Source organism: Eriocheir sinensis, chromosome 9 (genome assembly GCF_024679095.1).
Source record: "Eriocheir sinensis breed Jianghai 21 chromosome 9, ASM2467909v1, whole genome shotgun sequence".
NCBI lineage: Eukaryota > Metazoa > Arthropoda > Malacostraca > Decapoda > Varunidae > Eriocheir > Eriocheir sinensis.
The window spans coordinates 3126944-3144968 of NC_066517.1; the positions used below are offsets into that span (position 1 = coordinate 3126944).

The 18025-nt window shown below is 44.0% G+C and overlaps 2 protein-coding genes across 2 annotated transcripts in view; both read left to right on the forward strand.

The window, feature by feature from the left end:
• The window catches only part of LOC126995856 (uncharacterized), a 35375-nt gene that overhangs the window by 2182 nt on the left and 15168 nt on the right, over positions 1 to 18025 (forward strand). The window lies entirely within an intron of this gene.
• LOC126995855 (E3 ubiquitin-protein ligase LRSAM1-like) lies at positions 1814 to 12453 on the forward strand. Its single transcript, XM_050855734.1, has 2 exons — positions 1814 to 3477; positions 4440 to 12453. Exons 1-2 carry the CDS (start codon positions 1921 to 1923, stop codon positions 5232 to 5234), a joined length of 2352 nt encoding a protein of 783 aa, XP_050711691.1. The 5' UTR covers positions 1814 to 1920; the 3' UTR covers positions 5235 to 12453.

Below are 18025 nucleotides of genomic sequence, written 5' to 3' on the forward strand. Positions count from 1 at the left end.
TCCCAGAAATCAATTGGAAAAAGTGTAGAGATCGAAAGAACTGTGAGGATAGCCATGAAATCTAGGTCAGGTACAGTGTGTCATGTTAGGTCAAGTTAGATTTAGTTTGGTTAGACTTGTTCGGTTTATATTTTTACAATAAATACATGCGGTAGGTTGACTTATTTCAGAATTACACCCAATGTGCAGCACACGAGTTATTAGAGGCAGTTTAGCAGCATGTGTTCAAGTGGCGTAAAGGGCGTGGGGGCATGACTAGTACATGACTGGTATTATTTCAGAATCACACCTGACTCACTCTGATGGCTAGCACTTTATTCTGGATGATATATGATGCTTTGCCACATTTTGATAGTTGTTATAACCAGAAAGCAGTGGTAGCTTACTAGTTTACCAACGATAGTTGACAAACAACCAGTAACTGAGCTGCTCTAGCACCTTTGTAGCTGTTTTCTGTAAATTAAACCATGTCTGTGTGAAAAGCATCATTCTTTACCCAGAAAAGTGTATTTTGTTTTTGAAGTAAACTATTCGGGTGTTAACCCTTTTGTGCACCTTAAGTTTCCAATAAGTTTCTGTTCCACTCACCATGCATTTCTCAGGCCCGACCGGCCTTTTTTTGCCACCTCGATACTCTACATTCCCGGATGTATTTTACCCTCACAGATATATCATACTCCAATATATTTGGTATCAATGGCTTCATAACGACTTGTACTAGAACATGCGCAATTAAAAATAGGAAAGTAAACAATACAAACTCATTTCAAGTCTCTGTATAGAGTATTGGAGACAATAAATCCTAAGTACCAACTTCCCCACATGCTAGCTCGAAATGTTGCGGGCCAACTTTTTTTGCTGAATATATATTTCGAAGCGGAATTTGGTGAGGATTCATATGGTATCCTCAAAATCCTCATACGCCTATTAGTTCCCTCCACTCCTCCTCCCTCCTCCTCATCACTTGTTCCTCATCTACGCTCCTTAGAAAGGTTGCCATATGTTACCATTAAGAAACTTATCCCAACAAATGGCGCTCCCAAATTTGATGCACTTCCATTGAAAACTTAATTTTGAAAACTTTTATGACGCGTTTCGCGTCATTGTGCGCCAGAGCCTTTTACCCTTGATGACGTGAAATGCATCATCGTGCGCGAGAGGGTTAATTAATCCCTTAACGTACTAATCATTCTAGAAACTATCGCACATTGCTCATTTATGAAATTTGAGCAACTAATTCAGTGGTGATAGGTTACTGTTTTACCATTATAGATTACTTTTAATGAGGGAATCCATTAGGTTAATGGGGAGGGAGGGAGAAGGGGGTGTCTCTAGTCAGGAGTGGCATAGTGTGAATTTGGTGGTGACCAGGTCTACTATCTTTAATTTGGGTGTAGTAATTGTAGAGTTTTTTCTGACTCAGAGAATCTGGTACAACATAGGAGTTTTTACTGGTAATCAGAATGGTGTGTGTTTGGGTAACTCTTCCTGAGGGGCCTCGAGGCATGGCTGGTCCTGACTACACAACACTTTGCCACTCTGTACTAAGGGTGCAGTGTTGAAACATTCTGAATTACCTTCCTACGTGTTACAAGTTATTAATGGCTTGCAGAGTGGTGGATAAAGGGTGGTGAGGGGCCTTGGCACTTTTCATGGAGTGCAATCTTCATACATGTATGTGACTGACAAAATGTGAATGAGTGAGTTATAACCTGCTCAACTGTTGCATATCTTTTGAAGTGAACCAGTCTTTCCTTCAGGGATACCTGTTATTTAAATGTAGCTGCAGTACTAATAACTTCCATTTGTGCAGAGTTGAGAATAATGTTAAACTATGAGGACCATGACGTGGCTTTGAGGGAATGAGGTGATGACGTGTGCTGTAGTGTCTATTAGAGTAGGGCAAAAAGCAATGTCAGTATGCCATTTGGACTGTTCAAGAAGGACAAGCCTGCCGCCATGAGTGACAAAGAGCAGCGGGCCAGGCTGGGCCTCAAGGTGGTGATGGCCCAGCAGAACCCCGAGCCGGTGTACGACCTCACCGACTGTGCCATGGTGGAGCTGCCGCCCGACACCTTTGTCATGTGCAGGCTGCTGCAGAAGACGAGCCTCCTCCTCCAGAACAACTTGCTGTCCGTGCTGGAAAAGGGAGGCAAGCTTAACGAGCTGGAAGCGCTGGAAGTCTTGGACATCTCCCACAACAAGCTCCACCACCTCCCTGATGCCATCAACAAGCTGAAGAGACTCAGAGTTCTTAGAGTTACCCACAACAAGCTTAAGACTTTGCCCACTTCTTTAAGTGAACTGTCAAAATTGCAAGAGCTTTATCTCTCTTCAAATAGATTTTCTAAAGTGCCTCTAAGTATTTGTGCCTTGCCTAAGCTGCGAGTTTTGTCCCTCACCGAAAATAATATCACTGCACTGCCAAAGGAGTTCTGTGAGCTGCAGAAAAGCCTGTGCAATCTGGAGCTTGATGCTGCCAAGATGGTGTCCCCGCCAGCGTCAGTGGCTGCTGAGGGCGTGGAGGCCATCATGCAGCACCTGTGCAAGGAGCATGGGGTGGAGTACTGTGGCCTCAGCCAGCAGGACGACGAGGACGTCGCCTCTCCTCCCTCCTCGGCCAAGTCTGACACCTCAGCTGCAGACGAGGCTTTGTTCAACTACCTGATTCGCAAAGATGAGAAGGTCAAGGCCCAAATGGCTGTTGAGGAGGAGTTCCAGGCCAGGGAACAGGAGCAGCTGGCACACATGCTTCAGGAGGTGACCACCAACAAGCAGCAGCTCCTGGAGGAAATACTACAGACGCCGACAGAAGCTTTGGATTATGAGCGGAAGAAGCGCGAACTGCTGCGGGAACAGTGTAACCTGGAGGAAAACATGCGAGCCGAGCAGGCCGAGCAGCTGGAGCAGTACATAGCCTCATCCAGCAACAAGGAAGCCTTGATAAATGACCTCACCACTCAACAAGCAAACCTGGACCTGGAGGTGGAAGGCTTAGTGTCGGCCAAGGAAAAGGAACGGCAGTCCCTGCTGAGGGACCTGACCACCTTGGAGAAAGACACGACTGCTGCCGTGCAGGAGCTCCTCTCTGTGGCGGCCGCACGGAGGAGTGAGGAATTCATGGCTCTGCTCCAGGACCAGGAGAAGGAGATGCAGTCCCTCCTGTCAGGCATCGCCGAGGCTGCGGCAGAGCTGAGGCGCTCCGAAGTGGTGGACGCCATGAAGCAAGTGTTGATAGAGGAGGCAGCCGCCGAACAGCGGCGGCAGGCCGTGCACGAGGAGCAGGGGGCCCGGGTGTGTGCCCTGCTGCAGGACACTGACCTGGTCAACTCTCACCTGCATGGGGTGCTGACCACTCGCCTGGCAGACAAGGAGGAGTGGACCTCCACGCTGCTCAAGGACGAGCAGTGCCAAGAAGCTGCCTTCAAGCTGCTGCTCCTCAAGTGTGACCTCAAGAGAAACAACATCCTCAGACAGGTGAGCCAGGAAGTTTTGTTCAGACTGTTGTTGTAGACTGTGTTGGCGGCTGTGCTGAGGACACGGGGGCTGGTGCCATGGTTCTGGACACTAGATCAGACCTTGCCATACTCTGATAAGTCTTCATCATCATCATCATTTCATCAACGCCTGCTTCTAGGAGCTCCCACCAGGGGATGGCCACGGCAGAAGAGCTTCCAACTTTCTCTATCCAGACACTCCCTCCTTGCCTGCTCAAAGTGTCTCAAAGATCTTTCCCCCTTCTCCCTAACATACTCTTGCACCCTATCCCTCCATTTCACTGGAGGTCATCCTCTAGCATTCCCTCCCTCTATCTCACTCACATACACCCTTCTGGTCATCTTACTCTCCTCCATTCGCTCCATGTGGCCAAACCACTTTAAAGTCTGTCGCTTCACTTCTTCCATCACTCCACACTTCTTCCCTTTACCCCTGTGACACGTTCCAAAATGCTTGTACACACTTTCATTACTCATTCCATCCATTCTGCTCACACCACAAGCACTCCTCCAATAACTCATTTCCACTGCCTGCACTCTAGACCTCTGACTTTCATTCCAGGCCCATGTTTCACTTGCATATGTGAGGGTTGGTACTATTATTGTAATTCTCAAATCCCTCTTTACCTCCATAATTCTTGCCAAATCAATTGTTGGGTGTCACTGTGATGCACTTAAGTCATTGGTCACTGACACTGCACCATATCCTACATCACATTAGCATTGCTAGGAAACAATAAGAAGGTTTGAAGTAAATTTATGTATTTTCATTTTAAAAAAAAAACTGATGTACAAACAGACAATGGAATAAATTAGGTGATCTCATTCTTCTAATTACGCTTCAACAAAATATTACTAAGAATGTACACTGTAAATAGTTATTTAGGAGGCCTTTTCCTATTAAATATATATTTCACCACCCATCACAATCCCCACCAACAGATTGGCCAGATCGAGTACGAGCTGGCCCGCCTCTCGTCCCTGGAGGTGCGCAAGAAGAAGCACGGCATCAAGTATGGGTCCAGCACCATGCTGGACCAGCGCATCACCCTGGTGGGCCTGCTCAAGTGTCTGATGAAGGAGAAGAGTGAGCGGGAGGCGCAGCTCACTGCCTGGCTGGCCCAGCTGCAGGACATGCGCACCGGCAGCCAGGAGGAGGAGGATGAGTTCTGGCTGGTCCAGTACCAGAGGCTGCTGGCCATGAAGCCGGTGGGTCTGGCCGAGGCTGAGGCCAAACTGGAGCCGGGTGTGCAGGCCGTGCTGAAGGGTGCCAACGCCCTGGACCTGACACCGGTGTTTGCCCACAACTCCATCACGTTTGCCCGCCTGGTAGACATGACCGAGGAGGACGCCGCCAAGATGGACATCGGCCCGGCCACCTTCCGCAGCCTGCAGCGCGCCCTCCAGAACTATCTGAATGACTCCAAGATTGGGGACCACACACCCTCTGCCCCCTGTGAGGAGGCAGACCCTTACTCCCCCAGCGCCCCCACGTTGGAGGGTGCCAAGGCTACCCCCAGCGCCCCCCTCCTGGAGGGGGAGCAAGGCGCTGTATCTGCCCCGCCTCTGGACCAGCAGTTCTTGGAGTCTGAGTGTGTGGTGTGTCTGGACGCCGGCTGTGAGGTGCTCTACCTGCCCTGCGGCCACGTGTGTGTGTGCTCCAAGTGCTCCACCTCTCTGGAAAGCTGCCCTCTTTGCCGTGCTCCCATTTTATCAAGAATTTTACTTACGTATTAATCGTTCTCTTACTGAGGTATGTTTACCAATTTGCTCACACTGCTCCAATTAGTGGTCACGTCAGGGAAGAAACTACACGGGAGAGATGAGTGAAGGTGTGACAGTGAGTGTTGTCTTAACTCACTGAACCCCAGCCTGTAAATGCACATTGCTACACCTCAATCCCAGGCATTTTCACCAAATTTTTTTTATCTAAAATGGTCAGAAATTTCATAAAAACCATGAACAGTATAAAAACCCTTACTGTCAACAAATTTGTCAGAAAACACCCCTACAGCATTTGAAGGTCTCCTTCCAGGTCTGATGTTTTAAACTTGGTGCACCGCCAGCTGTTGCCACGTCACTGTCGTGGTGTGTCTGGCCCAAGATGCCACGAGATGATGAACAACAGCTGAATGTAGGAGGACAATGACCTGTGGGGCATTATGTGGGTGTGGTATGGGTCTAGCGAGTTGCCCGCTTGGAATATTTTTCCGCCTACATGCCCATTCCTAGGCCGCTCCATCGTGGCGCCACAACACTCGATAGTGGGTGACGCATTATGTGTCGCTGGTCCCTTAATTTCTTTTGATATTGATGCATCACGTGCGTTGTCGGGGTCCAGCGGGTTAATGAAGATTTGTAGCCCTTCATTTTGTGAGTGGTTTGATTTTATGGTTCAGCTCAGTGTCTTAGAGAGGCTTTTCAGTGGTGTGAGTACTAATTGGAGGTGTGTGTGCAAATTACCAAGCAGACCCTACCTTAATAGTTCTTAGGCAGGTAAGAGGAGGGACATTGAATGCTAATCAACTGATAGGCCATAAAAACATGAATGCCTGTGAAGTATATCAAAAGATGACAGCACAAAATGAATATCTGAGCAGCACAAACCTTGATCCAAGAGTCCAGGTGTTGGAGAAATCTTTCATATTTCTTGCCAGGCACAGGAATGAGAGGGAAGGTGCGGGTGTGTGTGCAGCCATGCTCTGCTCCACTCAGGGTTGCCAAGCCATTGTAGGATGTGTTGTACTCACATGCCACATGCCAAAAATAGCCTAACACAAAAAATATCAACCTGTGTGTTTCCTGCAAAAATAATTAGACTGCTATTAGGGCACTGCTTCCATAGGTCTATGACTATTATATCAGGGAACCAAGTTCTCGTCTACTCATGACACAAGTCAAAAATAGCTCCAATATTTGAATATTTACCACGTAACCTTACCAGCAGTAGCCCAGTCAGGTGGGAACACTGTGGCCCTGCCAACCCTGGCCCCTCCCTGGCCGACCACCCAACATACAGGGCCAGGAGGACCCTTTGTGCAGTCATCATTCAGGTTTGCATTGCCGAGTCATCACACCACTCTAGTATTTGCTGCTTCATGGAGTGAGTGGTTGGGGTGTTTGAATGCCTCTGTGAACAGTTATGGACATTATTTTCCTACTAAATTCCAGAAACTGTTGGAAAAAACATTTGTATATTTTTTTCATATGCGAGATACAGGCGTTTTAGACTGTATCGAGATATTATGATCACGTTATTTGTATCTTTAATTACCTGCATACCTTTTGTTTTTTCAAAGTTTATATAGAAACAGTTAGACTAAGCATCCCACATTTACCAGTCCCAGGGAAGGCTTGGAAGACCATGGACAGTGGATGTCTTGTCACATATGTGTTAATATTTATCCATATTTTATTTTTATATGTTCTTGCTTTTAGAGTCTATGATGGTGTTACAGTGATGAGAGATTTTATGTTCCCTGTTGCATATGTCAAGTAGCCCTGCGTCATCTGAATGGTCTTCCTTGAGGTGAAAAATTCAAACTGATGTAAGAACATGCACCAGCATGGATGAGCCGGATAAACTCAGGTTCGGTAAGCAAACAGGCAGGACCTGGCTCATGGATGGGGCAGAGGCTGGGTGGGACAGACTGAGCAGTATGTAGCTGAGGCAAACAATTGAAAGCTTTAAATGGAGGTTAGATTTATATAAGAATGGGAAGGAAATCAGGTGAATGACCCATCCAGGAGGAGCTGCCAAGTGTGGACTGTCTGGCCTTTTGTAGTCTCCTTATATCCATAGGCATCCTTGTAAGGGGAGGAGGTCAAGGAGGTGCCCACAAAGCTTGTAGCTTTAGCAAGGCGATGGATCCTACCTTGAAGTCTGAGGGTTTAAAGGGCAAGGCGACTAGCTCAAAGGGTCCCCAGGAGCAGCATCGTGGGGCAGCGATCCCCCCGGGGCGTGCCGAAGTAATGGGTTGCTGGATTGTGTCTGGCCACCAGTGTTATGCTGCTGGGACATGCTTGCCAGTTCACACGCATCATTCCAAGCAGCATGCCTGGCAAGGGACAGAATCTGGAGAATTGGGCTGAATTGTGTATATGAAATAACAGCCAAGATAAAGTTTGATATCAAGCTTTATTTTGGTGGTAGGGTTTCCAGTGACATGTTTTACTAAATATTGGGAAAAAAATTACATGATCGTGGATTTCAACATATCTTGGTAATTATTATTTATTGTTCCCTGTGCAGTGCAGCCTTTGGTGGCCCTGTGTGTGGGCAGCTGTGTTGGCGAGGCCCCTCCCATGTACCTCTCACTGTGTCGTCACTTGTCCATGGTCTGCCAAGAACTCTGCCACAACTTGATACTTGCACACTTTTGATCTGCCTGTTTACTCTTGTTGCTTGCCTACTGTATATAAATAGATTATTACCATTTTTTTATACTGCTAGGATAAGATTGTAAGAAACTTAAAAGACCTACCTACATGCCAAACAGTCGGTCATTCACTTGTTAAGGTTGAAGAAGACATGAGGAAATACTCACCACCATAAATGTATAATATCCTGTTAGGCTTAGCCTGTTGGTGCATCATTCCAGCATCTCTTATAATGGAGAGAGGAGGTGTGGGAGTACTGAGAGGCAGCTGTACCAGCGTGGAGCATGGCTGAAGGGGTCAGCTAAGCTTGGAGCTCATGCTGTGTCCTTATTCTTAAGCAAAGAAAATTGAATGTAAGCAAGCATCTCAAACTACATGATTTGTGCTACCTTTACTTAATGTGAGTTTTCAACAAGTGAATGACTGTTCACTCAAACAGTAATTTTATACATCCGGTGAGGTAAAGGTGAGGGACGGTCGGGGCACAGCCAAGTGTTGGGGCTCATCGTCCGCCTGGCCCTCAAGCCTGTGGTGGGCAAGAGCCCGGTGCCACGGGATGGGGCATAGGAAACCTCACCCAGTGAGGCTAATATTAGAGTGGAATATCTATTTACTGTTAGATTTATTAGTTTATGGCTTTCTCAGACACTCAGGATAAGCTAAGATGTTCTTCATTTTAATCTGGAGAGTGCGAGGCTTGAAGCTGAAGTTCATAGGGTCACACACCTTTGGGGCCGCCGCAGAACAGTGCGGCCAAACCCACACTGAGTCACTGGCGAGGCACACGGGATGTACACGGTGTATCTGTCAGTTTGTGTAAGCACTTTCAGTTAGTACTCCTGGCTAAAAAGTGGAAGATTGAACTGAGGAATAAAAATGAACTGTTGTCAAAATAGGATCAAAAGCATTCTTTATCCCAGTGGCAGCCACTGGGGAGGAAGGGCTACACACGAGGGATCCGAGGTATCTGGGGGAAGGCCTGTACATATAGAATGATTCAATTTGCCCAATTACTGGGTATTTTTTTGCAAACTCATATCAATGCCCATGAGGGGGCTGCCTGGGCCCCTACAGCAGGCCACTGACAGCTCATGTTTATATGTACCTCATTTCAGATTTCTTGAGTATTTTTTTTTCTTGCTAGGAGTATTAATTGCAATGGTGCTCAGGTACTCCCTGCCACACTTTGTAAAGGCTGAAGCTTCTGGGTGGTGAGGGGACGAGTGTGTCCTGCGGGGTAAAGTAAAGCCATGAAGCCGCCCCACGGCCCTGAGTAGACCCTTGGCCTCACCCATGGTCCCCAGACCCTTCTCAGTGCAGCTCCTCAAGGAGATCAACACTTTAAAGAAGCACAGGAAAAAAACACTGAACATGTGTATAAAAGTTATTATGATTATGATTATTACTTTCATTATCATATCTGGTAATGAGTCACATAATTATGTAGAAGGAGAGCTGTTCCAGAGCTGGATTAAGAACTGTGAGGGCCTTGGGGATCAGCATTGTGTCGAGGCCTCTGATCCGGCAAGCACAAGTGAAATTTCTGAAGTATTCACTCTGTCATTCCTTTGAGCCAGACAGTTAATTTGCTTCTTAGAACACTGCAGCAGCACAGGGTGGCAGCAGCAGCTGCTCCCCCGCCAGTGTTGGCTCTCAGTGATGGGAGCCTCACGCTGACTCACCGCCGCCTCACTGGCATCCAAGGCAGCGGCCACTCACTCTCCATCACCTGGGTTATGTTGAAGATTTGGTCCTGAAAACCTTGCTGTCCACCGCTGGTCAAAGGCCTTTTCCAACATTCTCGATCTCTGTCTGATGTGTGTGTTCTTCATCCTGCTCTGGCAAAGGTTCTGTTTTCATCCCCACTTGTCGTGGAAGCCTGCCCTGCCACACACCAGTGTTATTCAGAGGCCAGGACTGCTTGGGGTGTTTACCAACACACAAAAGTGTTTGATTTACTTACTTTCATGCTCAGCTCCTGGTGAGGGACTCTGGCCGTGGGTTGTGTACGTGGAGGTTGTGGACCCCACGACTCTGTGCAGTCATTTTAATCTTCCAGTTATTGCTCTCATGCGTGAGCCTTTTGTATCAGTTTAAAGAACAGCCATGATTAATTTTTTACAATAATTTTAAGTTTTTTATCTTGAATTTTAGAACAAAAGACATTACATGAGTATCTGTTTTAAGCATTATTTCAATGGTTCAGAATGTGGTGTAAGCAGAGAAAGCATGAGTCTCAGCAAGGCTAACACACGAGTACGTTTATGCACGCGGTACTGCGTACGTCATTCCTAACTTTGTGTATACTGTTGACGGCAGCCTTTCCCAGCCAGGGCCAGCTGACGGCCTGCACCACGAGACCCTTTAGGTTCACACTGAAAAATGTGTAATGTTAGATGTAAGTACAATTAAGTAGTGTGCAGTGTGAGGCTCTTCAGGATATACTAAGATGGTGTGTACAAGTTGTGTGCCAAGCAATCTGAGCACTAGTATAAGCCATTTTCTGCACCCACATTTTTCACTAGACTTACTGGTGGAGGACACCGCCGGACCACTCATGAGGTTGTACCGTGAGCCTTTGCAGCAGGGTTGTGGAGCATGATGGAAAAACTTCCCACTGTGACTAAGGAAATTTTTGTATCTCGGATTCCAAATCTGACACCGACTCCACAACCTTGCTTTCAAAGCTTGCCAGTGGTGACTACCCTGGACCACACACTAGCTAGTCACTCACATCAATGGTTGTTCATGCCTTATATTTGTAACTCAACTATGTACGTCAAGTAGGACGTTCCCAAGCAGCATTTATATATACAGGATCAACAAAAATAGTAAATATGTTTGGCTGGGATTCTCAAAGTTAGTATCTCAGTAACTTTGCTTTTTCAGCCTGGGCTTATATTCTCACGCTCTCGGCTCTCACAACAACTACAGTAATCCCTCGTTTATTGCGGGGGTTAGGTTCCAGAGCCCCCTGCGATAGGCGAAAATCCGCGAAGTAGCGACCTTATATTTATTTTATTATTTATATAATTTATATATTATATTTTATATATATTATTTATATAAGCACGCATATCTGTGAATCTCGCCTCAACCCGTGTGAACAAGGTCACCCAACCACTAGTTTCTCAAAAGATTCAAAGTTGGCTACATTTCATGGAAACTCATTGAAATTCAAGTCAGAAACTCAGTCACCAACATGTTGGTTTCTCGTGTGGTTGGTAAGTTGTGGTCACAAGAAGAAGAAGAGCGTATCAGCTGTTTGGTTCAGTAGCTCTCCATGTAATTATTCCAGTACCGCAAAGAGTTCCACGAAACTAGATTTTGAGCAAGTTTAGGACGTTAGTCTTGTTCAAGTGTAGTCATTGCCTCATCCTGTCTGGGTCCTCACTGCCAACTTCTCGAGCATTTAATGGTAGCAAGCTGCAACACACTCTCCATTTGTCTCCGAGCTAACCACTGACGAACCAACAAATGCTACGGTCGCTGAGCCAATCAGCGACCAGGATACAGAACACAGTGCTCTGGTTGGTCGCCTCCCATCCATCAGCCAATAGTGTGCCGTGTACAATCACACGTGGGCAAACTAGCTCAAGCGGAAGCAGGCGTAGCTGCGTTTTACACATGTGCGAGTCTGTCTGTACTCATCTGCTGTGTGCTGTGTATTTTATTTCAATTTAATATGATTTTAATATGTTCTTATTAATACTTTCTTAATTTTTTTATGTTGTTTACATTTTTTTTAGGCTAGAAAATGCTTCCTTTAATTTAAAAATAAGTAAAATAATAAATATATTAAAGTACCTCTGTACCGCAAAATCCCGCGATATAGTGAAAAATCCGCGATACGAAACTAAATATTTACAATTTTAAAATCCGCGATACAGCGAGACCACGATAAGTGAACCGCGATATGGCGAGGGATTACTGTATTTCCCAAGGCCGCAAAAGAAATAAGTTTGGTTCTCATGAGTGTTTTTCACATTTATGGTGCAAAAGCCTTGTCTAACTATTCACTAGGCTTATAAGACTATCCATGGAAATACTAGCAACAACCTTGACAAGCCATATCACATGTGGGTTGTGTGAAATGTTAGAGAATATAGCCCTGGTGCATTGCTGGGTGTGTCTGCAGGGGTGGCAGGGGGAGGCGAAGGGCGGAGGTGTAGTCGGGGGGAAAGGATGTTACCCACGGCTCAGTATCAAGTAAGAAATTTGGGCAAGTCAATTTTGTAAAGGTTATTCAAAGGTTTAGGTATAGTCTGGCTCGGCTAAATGTGCGATTGTTGACGGGGTCAGTGTAGGGGATCCCCTTGTACAGCATTGCCGCGTGTCTCCTAGCCCGCGATGTAGAAATGTTCTAATATAAGTAAAACCATGGCAAATATGATCAGCAAATGTGCATACACATTTAATCTTAGTATCATAATGTATGAAAGAACAGTTAACTTATTATGGATAAGATATTTATAAGCATATAAAGAAACATATCATACATATTTTACAGTGTTGCTAAAAAAAATGCTATACTTATTATTGAGTTTCCCTTTCGTTTTGGGACGTGTAAGTAGTTTCACAATTATCTTTTGATTATATCATGAAGGAAGGTACGTTAAAATAAGCTGACATGAGTAAGAAGAAAAAAAATACATTCAAATCCTCGTGGCGGTAACGCAACGAGAGAGAGAGCAAGAGGCAACCAGCGGGGGGTTAAAAACGTGGCAACGCTGTACTCCCGGATTATTCCTCACATGGCACCTTACAGCCGCACTTTAAGATGAGTCTTACTATAGTAGTCCCTCATCATATTACATTATTCAGCAACTGTGTCATCATGTAGGAGGGTTGAGTTAGGGTGAGGGGGGAAGGTCGGGACACAGGGCTCATTATTAAGTAGAACGTTGGGGCAGGTCAGTTTTGTATAGATTCTTAAGAGTTTAGATAATTATCCTTCATTCTGTTACATCATTTAGTGTGTCATGTAGGAGGGATGAGTTAGGGTGAGGGGGAAAGGTTGGGACACACGGCTCACTATTTAGTAGAAAGTTTGGAAGGTTAGTTTTGTAAAAGGTCTTCAAAGGTTTAAATTATCATTCTATTACATTATTCAATCAACTGTGTCATGTAGGAGGGTTGAGTTAGGGTGAGAGGGAAAGGTTGAGACACACGGCTCACTATCAAGTAGGAAGTTGGGGGGTCAGTTTTGTAAAGATTCTTACTAGTTTAGATAGTTATCCTTCATTCTATTAAATTATTCAACTAAGTGTAGGAGGGTTGAGTTAAGGTGAGGAGGAGAGGTTGGGACACATGGCTCATTATCAAGTAGGAAGTTGGGGGTCAGTTTTGTAAAGATTCTTACTAGTTTAGATAATTATCCTTCATTCTATTACATTATTTGACCAAGTGCAGGAGGGTTGAGTTTGTTGGAAGGGGAAAAGTTGTTGCACAAGGCTCACCATCAAGTAGGAAGTTGGGGCAGTTCGGTTATGTAATGGGTCTTCAAAGGTTTAGGTCAGGGATCTCCAAACTGTGGCCCGGGGTCCACATCCGGCCCACCATATGAATTCATCTGGCCCGCAGCGTGGTGGCCCGGACTGGGAGATTTTGAATTTAAAAGAAATTGCTATCATCCTTGACATTAATGCATTTACGTGAAAATGAAGGCAGGAATATTTTTGATTTACGTCTATCAATGCCTACACGTTTTGTTTTGATTATCTTCCATTTGTTTTACTTTAGATTGAGTTCGCTAATTACGAAACTGACGCTTCTTTATTTTTCCTGTGGCCTGCAAGAATTTGCCAAATATAAAATGTGACCAGCTGCCTTGTATAGGCCAACCGGCCTCTTGCAGACTCCTTACATTCTTATATTCTTATGTTCTCACACAAAAGTTTGGAGAGCCCTGGTATAGGCTATTACCTCTCATCATATTACGTTACTTAACCAAGAGTGTAATGCAGGAGGGTTGAGTTGGGTGAGGGGGAGGAAAAGGTTGTTACCTGTGGCTCACTACCAAGTAGAAAGTTCGGGAGGTCAGTTTTGTAAAGGGTCTTAAAGTTTAGGTAATTACCCTACATTATATTATATTATTCAACCAGGTGTCATGTAGTTGTCAGTAATTATCTTGGAGACACTTATTACCCTCATTTTTAGCAAGCCTCACATTACTCTGCACTCACCCCATTAGTGTCCACCTCTAGAGTAGGTTTTGTACCTCACAGTCCAGCCCTTGGTGTATATGGCTCCATATTTCCACTCGATCTTTTTTTATTTTGAACGTACAGGGTAAACTATACTGAATTTGAGGTGATGTGGTGCACAATAGAAAGTGTGTTATGAAAGTAGGCTCTGATGGTTTTGTAGATGAGCAGTGCAGTGTGTGGTGTTTGGGAGGGCTGGTGTGCCTGCCTGCTGGAGGGGTGTGGAGGAGGGAATGTCCATCGGAGGTGATGTGTTGTTGCCTTAAACGAGGTGCTGGTCATTTTCCTTCTTTTCCAGAAATTGAAAAAAAAGTCATTTCCGGTCATCTTGTGATATGGGTAGAAAATGTAGCAGGAAGATAGGATGGACAATTGAATAGACGTATGGAAATGAACTTGCCTAATGATGTGATTCCTTGCTTTACCTAAATTTTATACCTCACCTCATTTTTTTCATATTTTTTTCCTAATACGAATTCCAATTATAAAAGGGACAGGGGAGATACAGTGTCATATATACATTTGAGATAAGGGAGCGTAGGTCTTACTTACCCTGATTTTTTAATTTTTTAGCTGAATATATATACCTTAGCTCAGCTCTATATTTTTTCCCTAATTAGAATTTTAATTGTGGAAGACATGAGAGATACAGTATGGTCTATTTGTTTATGAGTCAAATCTGTTTAGAATTATTGTTCATCCTTAACCATAGTGTAGTGGACCTGCCCAATGTAGAAATTCCTCCCAAGCTCAACATGTGGGTGGGATGCCTCTTTGGCCGACTGGTTAAGAAGTGGCTTTCCTGTCCAGCCGTCCTTAACCAGTCAGCCAAAGAAGTCTTCTGTGGTGCCCCAACAGTCTCCAAGACTCCGGGTAGGTAGTAGACAAAGAGGCACCCCACTCACAGGCGGGTTGAGTTTGGGAGGCTCTCCGCATCAGGGGGTTCACTACAATAGGACGGAATTCCATTCAGGGAAAGACATTAAAACATAGTTACTGTTAAGAAAAGGGGAATTGCCAAGGCTGAGTGGTCACCCCTCCTATCTATATACACTCCTGGGAACCTAGAAGTTGTATTAATTAAGATGCTCTACTCAGATTGATGAGCATACTCTACAATAATTATTAACCTCAATGCTGGGATGACATGCAAGTTGGTAAGCTCCCAAACCAATGCTGCTGTGGAACTGGCCCATGGTTGGGAGCCTCTCAGCCCAGGGTTGTGCTGAGGAAGACAAGCCAGCCTGTGATCGGTGCACAGTGGGGTCCAGAAGAGCTCAAGAACACACACAATGCACAAGCACTGAGTCTCACAAACATGCCTTGAGTAGTACAAACTGTTGGCCAAAATAAACATAATTTGAGAACCTAAGTGACATGAACAAAAATAAACCAGCATGGTCAAGCAGTGCAAGCTCTTGTGCTCACCAAGTTCCCACGCTGTCCTGGGCCCTGCTGTGCCGTGTGTCATCTTGCTGCCACTTTGATTCGATATCTTGTAATCATATAATTTCTGATTGATGTCTGTATGGTATATGAATTGTTTCAGTTAGTATGTTGTTTACTGTAGGTTTTTTCTATATCATTAGCCATTTTTGTATCGGCAGTTTAAGAATGTTTTTTTATCCTCAGACATAGTAGGGTAATGCATGCTGTATCACTTCCTTCCCTGGGCCAATTTCACAGCCCAATACAGCAAGTTTGTGAGCTCCCCAGCCTAATGCAAAATACTACAAAAACTCCTTGTATAGTGTTTGACCTTGATATAAAAAGGAAACTTTAGAAAGCTACACAGGAAATATCTTAGTATCTGGCATTGAGTAGAAATAACAGATCATTGTGGAGAATATAGTTTGTTTTGGGGGCTTACAATGACACTGTGTTGGACTGTTGAACTGGCCCCTTCTCCTGCCATGCGAGCCCCAATGCATTCATGTGTATAATGGTCCTGGTGCACCAGACCCCAGTGTAGGGAGTAACTGCCTGGGGGGGGAAAGGCTGCTCTGTCCAGGTCATGATAGGCTGAGAACACTCACACTCTGCTCACGTGAGGGAAGGCTCCACCACTCTGTAGCCACCACTCCTCTTACTGCTTACAACACCACAAAACCTTCCAAGCGGAGTAGAGCTGTGCTATGGAAGTGAATTTTGTTTTGAGTTATCAGTTTCATATATATATATATATATATATATATATATATATATATATATATATATATATATATATATATATATATATATATATATATATATATATATATATATATATATATATATATATATATATATATATATATATATATATATATATATATATATATATATATATATATATATATATATATATATATATATATATATATATATATATATATATATATATATATATATATATATATATATATATATATATATATATATATATATATATATATATATATATATATATATATATATATATATATATATATATATATATATATATATATATATATATATATATTATATTATATTTATATATATATATATTAGTGTGTCATTACATGCAGGTTTTTACTTAAATTTTGATCCAAATTTTCTAAAGTTGGTAATGCTTTTCAGGGACACTTGTGTTCTTGCGTATTGTGTGTGTTTAAGTTTCTACTTTAGAGAATGATGCATCTATGGTACAGTACCATAAGAAAACAAAATCTTGTAATGCGTCCGAACACATGTATGACCATCAAACACACGTAAGGGTCAAGGTAAGGTTGGGAGTGTGCACTAAATAATTACTCTGGAAAATGGAACTAAGGTGTAAATATATAATGTTGTCAATGTAAGGTTGATAAATATTATTTTTATTGACTTATCTAAACCTCAGTTAAGTTTTTTGAAGCATAAGTCTATTTTCTGATATGAATACTAATTGTAATGGAGGATATGATTACATACCCTAGGCATCACTTTTGCCCCAGGTGGATTTAAGGTAATGCCTTCTCAAATGCATGACTATCAAATTGGCAATATGTTGGTCTTTGAGGGATTTGATTTTATGGTGCCGGTCGCTGAGTCACTGTCTGTTCTGTTGTTTCCTTATTTGCATATTAACCCTTAGACGGCGGTGAAACTTTATATAGACGGTCCAAAATTCAGTCAGTCAGTTTTGTATGGCAGAAATATAACAACAATTCCAGGTTGTGGTAGAATCTATATATAGACGATAGTTAAAACATCTCTTATGCGGCGTAACTATATTTATGCTACGGTCCTAAGGTCGGCAGTGACTATATATTGACGATTCATTTTGGGGGAGCTACTCTTCAAATACTGCCGCCGCCTAAGGGTTACTCACAGCGTTGATCCCTTTTTGCAAGAGTCAAAACATCAAACTTTTCTAATTATGTTATCATGGTGTAGCGTTATGGTGTCAGTGTAACCAAAGTGTAATGTGTGTGGAGCAGCCCAAACCAGACACAAGGGTGCTGGGCTGCCTTCACCTCTACCTATGCACAGGGAGTGAGGGCAGGGAAGGGGAGGAAGCTGGCCTCAAAATAATGATTCATCTGTATGTTCATAGGTTTTGTATCAGAGAAGTGCTTGTTACTAAGACTGAATTAAACCCTCACACTAACCCCCCCACCCCCACCCCTAATGGCATGTTCTCATTCTCCCCCCCCCCTCCCTTTCTCCCTCCCTTTGCCCAACTAGTTTTCAATGCCCTCTCTCCCTCCCTCCCATCCTCCCTCCCTTTGCCCAACTAGTCCACAAAGCCTCCTCCCTCCCTTCCTCCCTTCACACAACTAGTTACCAATACCTTCTCTTCCTCTCCCTTGTTCTCCCTCTTTCAAGCCATTACCTTTGGCCTCAGAATCACTTCAATAATGTCACAGTAAGGGTTTAACCGTTTGTCTCCGTCACCGGCCAACCTAATGGGCAGGGGTCAGGTCGGGGTGACATGGG

Coding starts and splice junctions, on each gene's coding strand:
- LOC126995855 (XM_050855734.1), top strand. CDS start 1,921: ATGCCATTTGGACTGTTCAAGAAGGACAAGCCTGCCGCCATGAGTGAC. Junction 3,478..4,439: donor GAAACAACATCCTCAGACAG/GTGAGCCAGGAA, acceptor CCCCACCAACAG/ATTGGCCAGATCGAGTACGA.